The sequence below is a fragment of the Loxodonta africana genome, chromosome 15, assembly GCF_030014295.1.
Source record: "Loxodonta africana isolate mLoxAfr1 chromosome 15, mLoxAfr1.hap2, whole genome shotgun sequence".
Classification (NCBI taxonomy): domain Eukaryota; kingdom Metazoa; phylum Chordata; class Mammalia; order Proboscidea; family Elephantidae; genus Loxodonta; species Loxodonta africana.
In genome coordinates this window covers 2,326,029-2,341,932 of record NC_087356.1, presented here as the reverse complement: position 1 = coordinate 2,341,932, position 15,904 = coordinate 2,326,029, and the positions used below count along the sequence as shown (strand labels likewise).

General features: G+C 53.1%; 1 protein-coding gene across 2 annotated transcripts; it reads left to right on the top strand.

Moving 5' to 3' along the window:
• Nucleotides 1-1,532: 1,532 nt before the first annotated feature.
• Nucleotides 1,533-11,483, top strand: NEURL3 (neuralized E3 ubiquitin protein ligase 3). 2 transcript variants are annotated; one of them, XM_003422023.3, is made up of 4 exons: nucleotides 1,533-3,417; nucleotides 8,414-8,899; nucleotides 9,804-9,875; nucleotides 11,173-11,483. In XM_003422023.3, the coding sequence occupies exons 1-4, from the start codon at nucleotides 3,390-3,392 to the stop codon at nucleotides 11,376-11,378; spliced, it is 792 nt and encodes a 263-aa protein (XP_003422071.2). In that variant the 5' UTR covers nucleotides 1,533-3,389; the 3' UTR covers nucleotides 11,379-11,483. The 2 variants fall into 2 exon arrangements, 1 of the variants encoding a protein (XP_003422071.2); XR_010317882.1 differs by lacking the exons at nucleotides 8,414-8,899; nucleotides 9,804-9,875; nucleotides 11,173-11,483 and adding an exon at nucleotides 7,614-8,168.
• The last annotated feature ends 4,421 nt before the right edge of the window (nucleotides 11,484-15,904 follow it).

Sequence of the window (15,904 nt, the reverse complement as noted above, 5' to 3'; positions counted from 1 at the left end):
CGTTCTGCTCCCTCTGGGATTCTTGAGGCATCTTACGATGTGACCCCTGTGGAAGCACTTTGTAATAACGGGCGCACTGGGCAAACTGAAGGTTGGTGGCCAACAAGGGGTCCAGTGTGGCAGCAAGCAGACACTGGGTGGGGTGCGAGTATGGTGAGCTGTGGGGTGGGGGGAAGGGGCGGAGAGACCTCAGAAGCCTCAAACCCTTGTCTCTGACCTCTCCCCCTAGGTGTGCCGACCCTCCCTGCCCACCCTCTACCCTTGAGGGGTCACGGGGCTCAGTCCATCCGGCAGTACTGAATACAGCCAGCAGAGGCGGCCCAATCATGGTCTCGCTGGGCCAGTCACCCCTTCTTGGAACAAATCTTTACAAGGACTTTCCAGGCACCAGCTCTGCCCCACTGACGGCGCTGGAGGGAAGAGCGGGGTGCTGTCTCCACCGCAGGGCACCCTCCGCCTCGCATCCAGGCAACCAGTCAGCAAATATCTAGAAGCTCCCCCCGTGTACCAGCACAGTCCAGTGGGGAAGGTATGAAAAGATAACAGACACTCACAAGGGTGCAAAGTGCCTCGAGTGAGGAGGCGTGGAGGGGCATGGCACAGTGGTTGAGGCACCGGCTCCCGAGTCAGACCCTGGTTCTGCCATTTACTCCCTTGTGACTGTGAACAAGTTGCTTAATCCCTTTGTGCCTCGATTTCTCCATCAGCGAAATGAGATTGATTACCAGAACCTTCTCAAGGAGTTGCCATGAGGATTAGCAAGTTAGTACAGTAGAGGACTTAGCACAGTGTTGTTGTCATTGTCTGCCGTCGAGTTGATTAAAAAAACCAAACCAAACCCATTGTTGTCGAGTCGATTCTGACCCTTAGCAGCCCTATAGGACAGAGTAGAACTGCCCCATAGGGTTTCCAAGGAGTGGCTGGTGGATTTGAACTGCTGACCTTTTGGTTGGCAGCTGAGGTCTTAACCACTGCACCACCAGGGCTCCATCGAGTTCATTAGTGTAAGTTAAAAAAATAAATGTGGGAATGTGTGATGGGGGTCTACCTGGACGCCTCCCTCCCCTAGATGTCAGGCCTGAGGCAGGGTTCCACTTCCTCACTGTGCCCACCCTCAGTGAGGTTCTGCAGATTCAACGCCTCCACACCAGCTTGCCGGCATGGGGCAGTCTGACATCCACGGTTTGACCTGTAATTTTCCAGACAGGCTAAGGCTCCAGACTTGGTTTCCCCGATAAGATTCCATCCCATATCTCTTTTTATCAACAAGGTGCTCTTGGCTCCAGCTCTCTGGGCAACTCCCAAGGCAGCCAGTGCTACAGGTGCAGCCGGGGCAGGGGAGGAGAGAGAATGAGGGATACGATCTGAGAAAGGCCTTAGCACCACCCAGAGACCAATGGTGCCTGAGGGCCTGAGGGCATGATAGGGGCCCCTGAGCCTGGGACCCTTCAGGTCGAGCCAGCCAGGACCACACACCTGGGGGCCCCTCACCTTGGGCTGGGCCAGCTGGAACCCCCAACCTCGCATTCACTTTGATTGACCTTGACTCCTCACAGGTTTGCCTTGGCCTTTGGAAGACAGCTTCCAGCAGAGAAGCTGAGGAGCCGGCGAGGGGTGTAATGTGGGAGAGAAGGTCCAGCCCGGCAGCAACGTCTTCGGATGTCAACCAGGGCCAGTTTGCTGTCACCTTCCCCTCCCGAAGACCAAAGTCACCTATGTTGGGGCTGGAAGAGAACACAAACCAGCTGATCTTGGCTTCCCGTTTTATACATGGGAACACTAGGCCCCTGGCGGGGAGGGCATGTGAGCTGCCCACGGTAACCCATGGGACAAACCTGGGTTTCGAAACTCCCTATTCTCTCTCGGAGCCCTGGTGGTGCACTGGTTAAGAGCTCGGCTGTGAGCCGAAAGGTTGGCAGTTCAAATCCACCAGCTGTTCCTTGGAAGCCCTACGGGGCAGTTCTACTCTGTCCTATAGGGTCACTATGAAGTCCTATACGGTCACTATGAGGTTGGAATCAACTCAACAGCAGTGGGTATCTTCTCTCAGCCCAGCCAACCTCCCCAGCTCCGTCAACAGCACCACCATCCTCAGCTGCTGATATCCACCCCTCTTAGCTGAGTCCAGAGCATTTGCTGGCCATGGCCCCGGTCTAGGATCCTGGCAAAGGCTCAGCCTGGAGGAATTCCAGGGTACGCAGAAGCCACCAAACGGATCCGATCAGGGGCCTTGCCACCTAAGGTGGGTCCACAGATCAGCAGAATCCCAGGCGCAGCCCCCACCTGCTGAGCCTGTCTGCTCTTTAACCAGCTCCCCAGGTGATGTGTGTGCACTTTGCAGTTTGAGAAGCGCTAGGTCAGAGCAAGCCACTTTCCCCGGAGGAACCTGCTTCCCTAACGGAAATGGAGGGGCAGAAATCTCTGACTTCTTTGTTCCAGCTAGCACACCGGGAGAGAGGCCTTTGGTGGGGTCTCCTGTAGGGGTGTGAGCATTTTGTGGGGGATTCTGGAAAGTGGAAGGCACTCTGGTGGCGCAATGGATAAGCGCTCGGCTGCTAACCGAAAGGTCAGCAATTCGAACCCACCAGCAGCTCTGCAGGAGAAAAGACCTAGCGATGCGCTCCCTATGAAGATTACAGCCTAGGGAAGCCCTATGGGTCAGTTCTACTCTGTCCTGTAGGGTCGCTATTAGTCGGAATCAACTCCACGGCACACAACCACCGCGGCTGGAAAGTGGAATTCCAGCACCAGCCAGGCTGGGGAGCAGTCACAAACGTGACTCTCCCCTTCTGTCTGCTTAGCCTGCAGCCTCTCTGCAGGGGACTCAGGGCAGGCACGACCTCCTGGGTCCTGGGAGGCACCAAATTCCATTCGACCCAGTTCAGCCCACTGATTGAGCACCTTCTGCGTGCCAGGGCCAGCAGCAGTGGCTCTCCACCCCGGCTGCACGTAAGAATCATCCAGGGTAATTTTTTAAAAATACTGATCCGCCCCCCGACCACCAGTGGAATCAGAGGCGAGGGGGGCCGGCGCAGGGCCTGGGCACAGGTACTCCTTAAAGTGCAGCAGGCAGTTATAACGCCCAGTTAAGCTGAGAGCGACGGGTCTGGAGCAAAAGAGAAGTCCACCGTACATCCTACCCAGGTCCTCTCCCTGCCACCTTCCTTGGACCAGCCAGCTGACGCAGGTCTGCCTTGAGCCAAGAGAAATCACCAGGAAATTCCCCGATTGCAACCCGTGACAGCAACATCTAATTAATCATCAACCCTGAAACACAATCCCCAGCCCATAACAAGAAAACCCACAGAGCCTTTGGAAACCTGTCCACTGGCAGCCTCGAGGCAATTTCCCTCCTGACTCGGAGACCTGTTCCCCAGGATCCCAGGCTGATGGGGGCCCAGCTCTGCTCTGAGGCTGGTAAGTGGACCCCTGGGAGCCTTGAGGTGGCCTGGACTGCAGATGCCAGGGGTGGAAGGGGCTTTATGTCATCGCCAGGGCAGCAATCTCAGGAGGCAGAGGTGTGGTCCCCGACCTGATGTGTAAACACTGCTCAGGAAGCACTTCTGGCTCCGTGAGGTAGCAAGCTTCCTATCACTGCGAGAATCCAAACAGAGGCTGGGTGACATAGATCCCGGGTCCCTGCAAGGATGGGCTGACCTGCCCAACTTGCCGGCCTCTCAGATCCTTTTACACAGAGACTAGAGAGGCTGTAGTCAGAAACCAAAGCCTGAGGATGCGACTCTCGTGTGTCAGAGTAGATAGAACTGCGCTCCACAGGTTTTCAATGGCTGTAACTTTATGGCAGTAGATTCTCAGGCCTTTCTTCCGCAGTACCGCGGGGTAGATTCAACCTTTTGATTAGTAGCCGATGCACAAACTGTTTGCGCCACCTGGGCCCCCTGCTGTGGCGGTGGGCAGCAGGGTAGAATTTAAGGGGTCAGGGTCCCAGCTCTGTCAGGGTCTAGCTGTGGGATGCGGGTGAGGCACTTTTCCCCTGGGCCTCAGTTTCCTTATCCATAGGCTGGGGACAGCGTGACCCATGCTGCCAGCTTATAGGGCGGCCAGGATGCACCAACCAAAAGGGTCACCAGGTGTGAAGGTTCTCTGCAAGCCCCACCTGAGGGTACGGCACTCCCTTAGTGGAAGGGGCGTGTGCTGGGCAGGAGATGGGGAACCCTGACTTTGATCACCAGAGATCAGGGCTGTTCATCAGTGGACCCTGCCCCCGGAGCAAAGAACCACCCCCTTGAGTCTGGCTCGGCACCTACCCTCCCGGCTACACCGAAAGCTCGCACACCTGGGTGGCTGCATCCAGAGCCGCTGCTGCTACGGCAACCGTGCTTGGATTCCAGGCAGGGCGATGGCGCTGCCCTACAGGAGGCGAGGCAGGAGTGTGAGGTCGAGGAGCCGGGCTGGGGCTCCCCCACTTTTGACCTTGGGTGACTTGCACAACCTCTCCAAGCCTCCGCCCCACTGAGTGCTTTCCCACAGGGTTAGGGGGACAATTCAAAGAGGTGCTCAGAGGGTGCCTGGCACCTGGAGAGGCTGGATGGCTGGAGGGGTGTGATGAAATGATGAAGACCTGGGGGGCCCCCACCGACCTTCTGTTGCTTAGATTCCAAGACCTGTGATTCTCTGATGTGAATCGCCTGTCCAGGGGTGGAGGCAACCCCAAGGCCACGAGCTGTGGTTCTCCAGCTCCCCAGCAGCTGGGGTAGGTCCTCGTCGGCAAGCCTGGCACAGGGTCCTGTCCCTGCAGCCTGGGGAGCTCATGGGGCAGGGTAGGTGGGTAGGTAGGCCACCCCACTTTTCTGCATCTCAAGGTTCTGCCTGAAAACGGGGCTTATCCGAAGAATGGCCACCTCTAGGGGGTGTGTGAGAAGGTGAGTGTGAGTGCTCTGACACCATGCCAGCCCAGCCAGCTGTGGACAGGCCTACTCGGAAAGCCAGGCTTGGCCTGTGCCCACCTCCACCACCTCCCACCCCAGGAGTAGGCATAAATGGGTTGCCTCGGTCAGAGGATGGGAGGTCCCCTGCGGCCCTGTAGGCTCCAGGAAGGGGCTCCAGATGGGCGCCCACACCTCCCACACCCACTGTGACCCACCTCCAAACCCAGGCAGCAGAGACCTGTGGAGCAGTGCCTCTGTGAGTATGCCAGCCTGCTGGCATGTGGCCAGGCCAGCAGGGCCAGGTGGGTCCAGCCCAGCTCACTCTCGGCCTTGAGCAGGGAACAGCCAATACCACAGAGAGAGTGGGTGGGGACGTGGGGGCCCAGCGGCGCCTGGCAGAGGTCACACTCACACAGTTCCTGAGGCGCTGCCCAAGGGAGTTTTGAAAGGGGCTCAGAAGTGCAGCTGGGAGAAGGCCGCTCACATCCGCTGGCTGCCGAGTGGCCTGTGCAGCCAGTTGTGCCCCCTTCGCCTCACTGGTCCCCCCTCTAACTGTGGGCATGATGTAAACATGGCCCCTACAGGGCCTCCGGAAGGCTCCTGAGGCAGGGATGGGGTGAGATTTGCAGACCGTCTGGTCCAGGGCAAGGCCTGCATCTCCTCCCTGCCCTACTAAGGGACTCATGCACCCCTCAAGGCCATTCCCCGGGAATTCCTCCTCCTCTCCGGACTGCCTCCTGCACAGCCAGCTCCCTGCTCCCCTCCAGGAAGTGTATGGGAAGTGAGCTCACCTCCCCTGAGTCCTCTGCTGGCCTGCTCTGAGTCAGCCTGCATCCATTCCTGGGGGGCTGTGCAGGGGCCAGGGCAGCAGGACAGTGGCTCCAAGCCAGGAGCTCATCCCTGTTAGTTATGTCTAGGCTCAGGGAGTTGAGGACGGTGGGTCTTTGGATCCCTGTAGGAGCTGCGCGGGACCAGGCTGCCCCCTCCCCCAATTTAAACCCCAGCTCTGGTTGCTGTGAGGCCAGAGCCTGCTGAGGGGGTTCTTTTCTGCCTCATGGGGTGGCAGGAGGGTTGAATGTGGGGTTTTGTGGAGGGGGCCTGGCCCTGAGCCAGTGCTCGGCAGAGGTGATTGGGGCTTGGACTCTGGTCACCAGCTCCTTGGCATTAGGGGCCTTTGCCCTTGTCCCCTACCAAGCCTACTCCAGGCCTCCTCTCCAGTTTCCACCTTGGGGATGGTCAGTGACCCAGCCAAGTGATGCATCAGCTCCCACCCTCCTGGGTTTGGCTAGTTACACCAAGACCCGCTACCTGCCCTCTCCCACAGCCTGAGACCTGTCCAAGGGGCAGTTAACCCCTCACATTCAGCAGCCCTGGGGAAGGCACCCGAGCTTCTAGGCCCTAGCTGGGCAGGCCTATCAATGCCATTTGTGGATAAGGACACCGAGACCAGAGGGGCAGTGAGCTGCCCAGGCCACAGCAGACCCAGGCCTAGGTGTGAGGCCTTGCCCATCGGCACCCCAGCTGCCTGCCCACCCTGTGGAGGAGGTCGCCTCCAGAAGGCCTCCTGCACCCAGCGGCTCAATAATCAAAATCATCCAGCCCAATGTCAGGGCCTCTGATATGGCTCCAGGCCATGCCATGTGCTTACTTGGGGACTTCCCCTTGCTGAGGACCTGCCTCAAGGAGCAGTGACCTGGGCAGGCCTGTGGGAGGGGAGGGGAAGCAGCGGACAGCTGGGAGAGATGACGCATCCCAGGAAGGGGGAACAGCAAGGGCCAGGCTGCGCAAGGGAGTGGCGAGTGTGGACACAGGCTCTGCGAGGGCAGGGTGGTGATGAGGAGAGGATAGGGGCAGGCCCAGAGGTCCTCAGGCCAGGGTGAGGGCTTGTCCCTAACACCTGGGGTGAGGGAACCATGGTGGGCTTACCTGGCCTGTGGAGGTCAGAGGCAGATTCACTGTGACCTCAAGAGTGTCTCTTCTGCCCAACCAGATTGAGTTCCCCTCCTCGTCCCCTTCTGAGCTGGACCAGAGAGCTGGCATCAGTGGCTACTGACCAGATCCGGGAGTAGGGGCATCCCTCTAGGCTGGGGTCTGGCTCAAGTTCCAGTTGAATTTACCTGTTTTTACTTTCAACATAAGATAACCCAGAGAGAGCAGGTCCAGCAGTGGAGGAGGGCTGGGGTGGGAACAAGGCCACAGGAACTCCTTGTGGGCAGTTCTCAGGCAGGGAACTCTCCCCATTTCCTCCAGGCAGCAGGCTTGGGAGGAAGGGCTGTCTGGCAAGGAACCTTCTCTGCCTGCCTTCCATGTCAGGAAATCCCCTGGTCTCAGAGCCACACCAGGCCTTGCCTGGGCACAGCCCAAGATACTGAAAGGCTGACCTGGGACCCCTCACCAGGCTGCACCCCACATCCTGTGGGGGGCTCTCGGCCCCTTTCTCTCCTTCACAAGTGTTGCAGCTTCACCTTGGGGAAAATCAGGAAGCCTGATGAACAGGGAGGAAAATAGCACTGACACCTGGTCCATCTGACCACAGGAGGTCGGCCCAGCCCGGTTCAGGTTGTTTATAGGTATTACATTGGACATTGCTATGGTATGAGCTATGTCCCCCCAAAATATGTGTTGTAAATCCTAACCTCTATGCCCGTGGTGATAATCCCATTTGGGAATGAGTTGTCTTTATGTTAATGAGACAGGATTAACGTAGGGTGTATCTTGAATCAGTCTCTTTTGAGATACAAAAGAAATTAAACAAGCCAGCCAGAGAAGCAGAGATGGGGGAAGAGAGATGCCAACCCACAAGAGCAGAAGCTCAAACAAGACAAAGACCTTCGTCCACAGCCCACAGGGGGAGAGCCTTCCCCTAGAGCCAGCACCCTGAATTTGGATATCAAGCACCCTACACTACAATAAAATAGATTTGTTTGTTAAAGCCACCCGCTTGTGGTATTTCTGTTCCAGCAGTACTAGATGACTGAGACACATGTATATGCGTGTGATGAACTGCCCCATAGGGTCGCTATGAGTCGGAACTGACTGGACGGCACTGGGTTTGGGTCTGGGTATGTGCAAGTGTGTAGTTAACAAAAACAGGACTATGCTATACTTACTGCTCTAAAATCTGTCCTATTTACTGTCGTAAAATCAGCTTGGTTTCACAACAGTAATAATCACGACGCTATTGAGCTAGGCTGAGCAGGTACAGGCATCAGTTCCTTCTCGACGACATCCCTGAGGGAGGGAAACTGAGGCCTAGGGAGGTCACGGGAGGAACTTAGACGCCGGACACGCAAAGCGGGGTCCCCACGGGCTCTAGGCAGGTCTTTGGGGTCCCCGGGGTGACTGCAGTGGTGAGGGGGGCGGGGACGGCGTGTGCTCGGCGGTGGGGGAGGTAGCTCCGGAGTGCTGGGGTGGGGGTGTCACGGTGGTCCGGGGAAGCTGGGGGTTGCTAAGGTGGCTTGGGGAAACGGTTGGGTCCGGGTCCCTCCCGGCCTGCACTGACGTTCCCGGTTCCCGCTACCCAGGCGCCGAGGCACCGCGCGAGGCCCTTCGCTTCCACCCCGAGGCCAAGGGCGCGCAGGTGCGTCTGGACGCGCGGCGGTGCACGGCGAGGCGGCGCGCCACGTTCCACGACGGCATCGTGTTCAGCCAGCGGCCGGTGCCGCCCGGCGAGCGCGTGGTGCTGCGCGTCCTGCGGCACGAGGACCGCTGGCGGGGTGGCCTCCGCGTGGGCTTCACGCGCCTGGACCCCGCGCGCGTGCCTGCGCCCAGCCTGCCGCCCTTCGTGTGCCCCGACCTGGAGGAGCAGAGCCCGACGTGGGCAGCCGTGCTGCCCGAGGGCTGCGCGCTCGCGGGGGACGTGGTCTGCTTCTGGGTGAACCGCCGCGGCCGGCTCTTCGCCGAGGTCAACGCGGGACCCCGCATCCTGCTGCGCAAGGGTGTGCTCATGGGCGCCCCTCTCTGGGCCGTGATGGACGTGTACGGGACCACCAAGGCCATCGAACTGCTGGGTGAGGCAACCAGGTACCCAGGCACCACTCCCGGGAGGAAGGTGGAGGCTCAGGTGGCACCTGAGCCGCTTCTAAGGGCCGCGGGAAGACCCACTGATTCATTCATTCATATTCAGTCAGTCATTCCCCCAGCCCCTACCCCAGGGTCAGGTGTGGGGCAGGAGAGAGACAAGACCAGTCCCTGATGGATGACAGTAAGATCAGCACCCAAACACCTGTTAAAGGGCTGATGGCATTTCACAAAGGAAGAACCACTTGTGCTGGGCTTTGCAGTCTAAGTAGCAGCTTCTAGGAGCCAAGGGTGTGGTAAGCAAAGGAAATGCCAAGTGTAGGGAAACGGTGAGACTGGGGAAGTAACCATCTCTCTGGCCTCCAGAGGGGAGAGTAGATTCAGGGGGGCAGTAGAAGCAGGGAACACCCATTAAAAGAAATATTAGCATTTCTGGTCTGGGGGTCCCTGGACCTGCACAGGCAGCCCCCCCAACCCCCCACACCCAGGGATTTTGTTTAAAATCATCACAGCTGCTGGAGCCTCACCTGGAGCACCAGATTTGGGAGGTCCAGAGTGGGACCCAAGCAACGGCCTTCTCGGAGGTGTGGATCCACACCGGGGTTTGGGAATGTGGATAATGCTGAGGGTCTGCACCGGGCAGTGGCAGTGGGGCAGAGGAGGAGACTGACGAAAGGGCAGTTTGCGAGGAAGAATCTACAGCCTCATGAACCCTGGCCTCTGCTGGGTTAAGTCGGGGAAGGGGTGGCCAGGGCAGGACCTTAAAATCAGCTGGGAGCTCCAGTCCTGAGATCCAGGAAAGAAAGGAATTGGACATCTTGCTTCCGGGGTGGGGTGGGATGGGAGCCCTTGGGTTTGCTCAAGCCAGGTGCTGAGTTTCCCACTCTGCCGTAGACCCTGCAGCCAGCTGGTTCCCCACCACCAAGCCCTGGTTCCTCAGCGATGATGCTGTACCTGAGCCTGAAGGTGAGCAGCTTCCTTGAGCACCAGGAACTCCCCAAGACTCTAGCAATGGGGTGGGAGGTTGGGGGAGGCCCCGAGCTCTGGGAGCTTGGTAATGTCTCTCTGAATGTCAGATCAGTCTCCAGCATGGCCCAGGTTCATGGGCTTTGGGCCAGAAGGCTTGGCTCTGCCTGCTAAACACCTAAAATCAATTTAACAGCTCTGCTTTCTGGACCACTGGCCAACTTTACCTCACTAGAGCACATTCATGATGGCCAGATAATATCATTTTGTTCCTGCTTTGAAAGCGTAATGCACACTCATTGTAAAAGCTTTGCCAGATAGAAATAAATATTACCAAAGTCTCAGAGAAGAAACTGTTCACAGAACTTATAGCTACATGAACCATGGCCTCATCATCTGCTCTGAGACCAGAAGAACTAGATGGTGCCCAGCTACCACTACTAAGAGCTCTGATCAGGACCACAATAGATAGACCCGGATAGAACAGGAGAAGAACACGGAACAGAACTCAAATTCTTAAAAAGTCCAGCTTTCTGGACCAGCTGAGACTGGAGGACTCCCTGAGACTATCGCCCGGAGATACTCTTTAAACCTTGAATAGAAACTATCCCCGGAGATCGCCTTTCAGCAAAATTAACAGATTGGCTTACAAAATAAAGGATATTACCCATGAGTACAGGGCTCCATTAAAAAACCATTTATATAAGATTGAAAGGTCAACAGTTACCCTAAAGCAAAGATGAGAAGACAAAGGGGGCTGGGTGGGGGTGGGGGGGGACTAGAGTACTAGAAATGAAACAACCATAACACAATTAGTAAGAAACTGGACACATTATGAAAAATGTAACTAATGTCACTGAGCAATTTGTGTAGAAATTGTGAAATGGGCACCTAATTTGCTGTGTAAACCTTCACGGAAAACACAATAAAACTTTTTTTTTTTAAAGAAATTAAATATTAAAGAATAAAGAAGGGAGTAAAATTAACCCATTATCCCTGTACCCGGAGTTCACCATCACCTCTTGGGTGGATTTCTGTCCAGTATTTTTCAGTCATATGTGTATGAGGAATGGTGTGTATTTTGTTTTCCTTTTTTTCCAAATTGGAATTTTATGATATGTATGTATATGTAATATGTTTTGTCTCCAAGTTTTTTACTTAACTACATTGTGAGCATTTTCTCATGAGGTGAATATTTTTCAAAACCCGACTGTGTAGTTCTCTGTCATGTGGTTATCTCGTGAGCAGGTTGCCCACCACCCCATGTGCCCCTGACCTGTGTCCTCCCTTCTTCCAGCCAGAGCAGGAGAGGAGGAGTGTGCCATCTGCTTCCACCATGCTGCCAACACCTGCCTTCTCCCCTGTGGCCACACACACTTCTGCAGCTCCTGTGCCAGGAGGGTCTTCAGGGACACGGCCAAGTGCCCAATGTGCCGCTGGCAGATCGAGGCGGTGGCACTGGCGTGGGGCCCTCCTGCTGTGAGATCTGGGGAAGGCTCCTGAGTGGAAAGAACTCCAGTGTGGGTAGCAGATTGGACCTGGCGCTGAGCCTGGCCCCTGCAGAGGGAGGGGTGCAGCCCTGCCCTCTTTCTGGAGAAGAATTGTGAAGGATAGGCAGCACCAGGTGAGAGACAGAGGCAGGCGAAGGGAGCAATGGCCATTTTCCTTGCCCCTTCACCAACAGGTGGTTGGGGTAGGGCCAATGGAGCAAGGAGGAACCCCTTTTGTGCCCAGTCAACTATTCTCCTGATAGGGTGCCTGGCCCCAGGAAGTGGCTTCAGCAATGGGCCAAGGGGCTTGTGGTCCCTCTACTTAGCTCCAGGTTCATTTATGCCCAGGACTTGCCAAGACTTCTGGCTGGCTGGCTGGCACAGCCACCATAGACCTGGAAATCACTGGCACTCATAAGCTCAGAGGACAAAAGCTGGGAATCTAAGAACTATGCCTGTCACTAAGAAGGACTCTGTTCAGAGAGGGGGTGGCCTGGTCCCTCATTGTGTAATTAAGGAAGTTGAGGTGTCTGCTGTGTTTGCTGGGAGCCCTGCACACCCAAGGCATTGAGCTGCCTGGGTCAGATGCAGGGACGCAACCGGGTGGAATGTGTGGAAAGCTGGATCACCTCTGTCATGTCCCCTGTAAAGTGGGTCTGCAGTTACCGGCCCTGCTTACCTCGCAGGGTGGTTGTGAGAGCCCGGCAAGATGATCCACCTGAAGATGATGAAACACACCTGAGTGTACTGTTGTCATCGTTACTCCCTTGCCAATATCCAGATATTAAAATTTGTCCTTTGTGAAAGATTTTCTAACGAATATGTCTCCTTTGTTGCAGTCAGTGGGAGGGGGTAGAGCTGTGATCTGGTCAGGATGCCAGGCACCTGGCATTTGGAGACATGCCTTCCTGTCCTCCACACATGCTCTGGGCTGGCCGGTGGACTGGGTGGGGCTCTGGACACTCAGGCTCCTGGACTTTATTCTGCTGAGCACGTGAAGAGGACAGCCTTACACTCCCAGCCCTGAAGTCCCAGCCGGGGTTTCCCCTGCCATCCTTGACTTTGAGGGACTGCCTGGAGGCTCTGGCTCCTGCCTGAAGCATGGAGATGACCTGGGAGGCTAGCTCAGCAGGGTTTTGTGGCAGGGGACAAAGCTATACCTATTACTTTGCTATTGTACCCTGCTGTGTGACTTGTGGGGAGACATCTCCCAGGGGAGAGGGCTATATGAAGGGGGGTTCAAACCACTTGTTCTCAAAATTGTAATGACAGTCACCTCCACAGACAGCCTCCCTGCCCACCCCATAATCAGCTAGAGGGTCAGGGCATTGGGTTTGATGGAGCCAGGGAATTGGTTCTGGAGTGAGATCCCTTCTCTTCCCATGAGTGCTTGGGTATGTCATATGACATGTTCGAGCCTCTATTTCCTCATCTGTAGAATGGAAACCCTGGTCACGTAGTGGTTAACTGCTATGGCTGCTAACCAAAGGCCAGTGGTTCAAATCCACCAGGTGCTCCTTGGAAACTCTATGGGGCAGTTCTACTCTGTCCTATAGGGTCACTATGAGTCGGAATCAACTTGACAGCAGTGGGTTTGGTTTTTTGGGTTTTAGAGTGGAAATAATTTTCTTTTTGCTGGTAAGCTGTGAGGATAATGAGTATGAAACTTCTAGCTAGAGGAAGTACTCAAAATATGGCAGCTCCCCTCCCCTGGGAAAGTCATCGCTTAGGGGAGGACGAGGAAATGCTGAGCTAGGCATCAGAGATCTAGGTGTGTGTCCTGGCAGCCTGCTGACTTTACCAGAGGCTCTTATATTACTCCAGTGTCTTAGGACGATTCTTTGGATCCCAAAACATTTTTTTTCATCCTTTAAGAGTCTTTTCTTTTTTTTAAACATAGGTAACTCCACAATGAGGATAGCACTATAATCTTACATCCTGTGAATTCCTCCCTTATTAGTTAATACCTTGGCAGGACTGGTCTTAGAAAATATCTCTAACCAAAAGGACTTCTGGGATAGTGGAGTGAGTAAGGACCTCCATACATCCATTGCTCCATAAAATACAGGCAAAATTATCAAAATAAACTTTTTAAGAATTCTGAAAATTAACCAAAGGCATACAACAGTTTGAAGAGTATCCAAGGAAAACTACAGAACTTTGGTAAGAACAGTGGGATCTGTGGTGTTTTAACTTAGCCTGCTCCCTTCTCCCCCACTCGCAGCTCTGCAGTAACCTTGAAAACCAGTAGCAACTGAGGAGTTAAACTGGGTTTGGAGCTCCTAGGAAAGCCCATCTCCAGAGCATTGTCATTATTTAATCTGCCTTGGAGCTCTCCCCTGGGAAAATGCCTATCCCCAGGGTATTCGTTGAACATAGCAGCTACAATTGTTTAACATCACAGCTGCCTAAGACTGCTACGCCAGATGTGGCAAACAAGAGTCTGGATAAAAAATTGAAAAGGAAGCTCAAGCAGGGCTATGCACATGCTCTGGAAAGACCTAAGAAGTTCTCATTCTTTCATTTCTGGCTGACTTTGAGACCCTGCACAAGCAGGAATTGAAGGCTAAGGCAGAATTGTAAATTGCCTGAGCTTTGAATGCATGCCTCAACTCACACACAGAGCTTCTTTGGCAAAGAGTGGGAGATTTACCAGCTCAAGGCATTTAAGGAAATCTGTGTTCAGTCCTTAGCTAACCACTTAGCTCACTGGACAGAGGCTTCAGTGGCTGCACATTATAGATAATACAAATTTTACAGAATTAATCTTGGAAAGTCACTGAACAAGCAGCAGGAGCAGCAACAACAACAAGAAGTCAGGGGGAGGTCTGATTCCCAGAGTTGCCACATTATATTATCAAAAACATCAAGTTTTCAACAGAATATTATAAGACTCACAAAGAAATAGAATATGACCCATGCACAGGGACAAAAGAAAGTCAATAGAAACTATTACCAAGGGAGCCCAGACGTTGCACTTATTAGACAAAGACTTTAAATCAGCTATAATAAATATGTTCAAAGAATTAAATCATGTCTAAAGAATTAAAGTATGCCAATTATGTATCATCAATAGGATATCAATAGAGAGAGGAATTACAAAGCAGCCAAATAGAAATTCTGGAGTTGAACAGCACGATAACTGAAATGAAAAGTTCACTAGAGGGACTTAACAGAAGATTTGACTTGTCAGAAGAATCAATGAGCTTGAAGATAGGTACTGTGAGATTACCTTGTCTGAAGAATACAAAGAAAAGTGAACAAAGCTTCAGAAACTTATGGGCCACTATCAAGTACACCAATATACAAATAATGGGAATATCAGAAGGACAGAAGAGAGAAAGGGGCAGAAAAAAATATTTGTGAAAATAATGGCTGAAAATTTCCCAAATTTGATGAAAAAAAATTACACATCCAAGAAGCTCAACAAACTCCAAGATAAACTCAAAGAGATCCACACCTAGACACACCGTAGTCAAACCACCAAAGACAAAAGATAGAGAATCTTGAAAGAAGCAAGAGGAAACCAGCTCATCATGTACAATGGATCCTCAATAACAGCTGATTACTCATCAGATGCTAAAGAGGCCAGAAGATAGTGGCATGACACTGAAAGTGCTGAAAAGAAAAGAACTGTCAATCAAGAATTTTATCCTTCAGGAGTGACGGAGAACCAACCGCTCTGACAGGGATCACAAAAAAAGGGTCCTGGACAGAGAGGGTGAAAAATGTAGAACAAAATGCAAATTTACAAAAATAAAAGGCCAGACTTACTGGTCTGACAGAGACTGGAAGAACCCTTGAGACTATGGCCCCTGGACACCCTGCTAACTCAGAACTGAAGCCACTCCCAAAGTTCACTCTTCAGCCAAAGATTAGACAGGCCTATAAAACAAACAATAACACATGTGAGGAATGTGCTTCTTGGTTCATGTATTCGAGACCAAAAGGGCAACACCTGCCCAAAAGCAATGACAAGAAGGCAGGAAGGGACAGGAAAAATAGACAAATGGAAATAGGGAGTTGGGGTGGAGAAGGAGAGAGTGTTGGCACATTGTGGGGATTGCAAAGAATGTCACAAAACAATTTGTGTATAAATCATTGAATGAGAAACTAATTTTCTCTGTAAAGTTTCACCTAAAACACAATTAAAAAAACAAAAACCTGAACAGAAAGTGACTATAAAAGAAAAAAAGAAAAGCAAAAAGAAATTAAGACATTTCCAGATAAACAAAAACAGAGAATTCATTACTACCAGACATACCCTAGAAGAAATATTAAAGGAATCCTTCAGGTTGAAATAAAAGGAATGAACTCTGAACTTTACCCCAGTTTTGTAGATATGAAAACTGAAGCCCCAGGGAGGAGTAATGATTTTCCCAAGGTCACAGATCATATAAATGATGGAACAAGAATTAGAATCCTGACTATAATCACACTGAGTCAGTCATTTCTTATTCATTCACTGAACTAATTAAAAAAAAAAAAAAAGTAAACACCAGGTACTGGGAGATGGCCTAGTATAAGCATAGCCTTACC

Excerpts from the sequence above, each read along its gene's own strand:
- NEURL3 (XM_003422023.3), top strand. The coding sequence starts at position 3,390 with ATGGGGGCCCAGCTCTGCTCTGAGGCTG. Across the intron at positions 3,418-8,413 it reads CCAGCTCTGCTCTGAGGCTG|GCGCCGAGGCACCGCGCGAG; the intron begins GTAAGTGGACCC and ends CCCGCTACCCAG. Across the intron at positions 8,900-9,803 it reads CAAGGCCATCGAACTGCTGG|ACCCTGCAGCCAGCTGGTTC; the intron begins GTGAGGCAACCA and ends ACTCTGCCGTAG.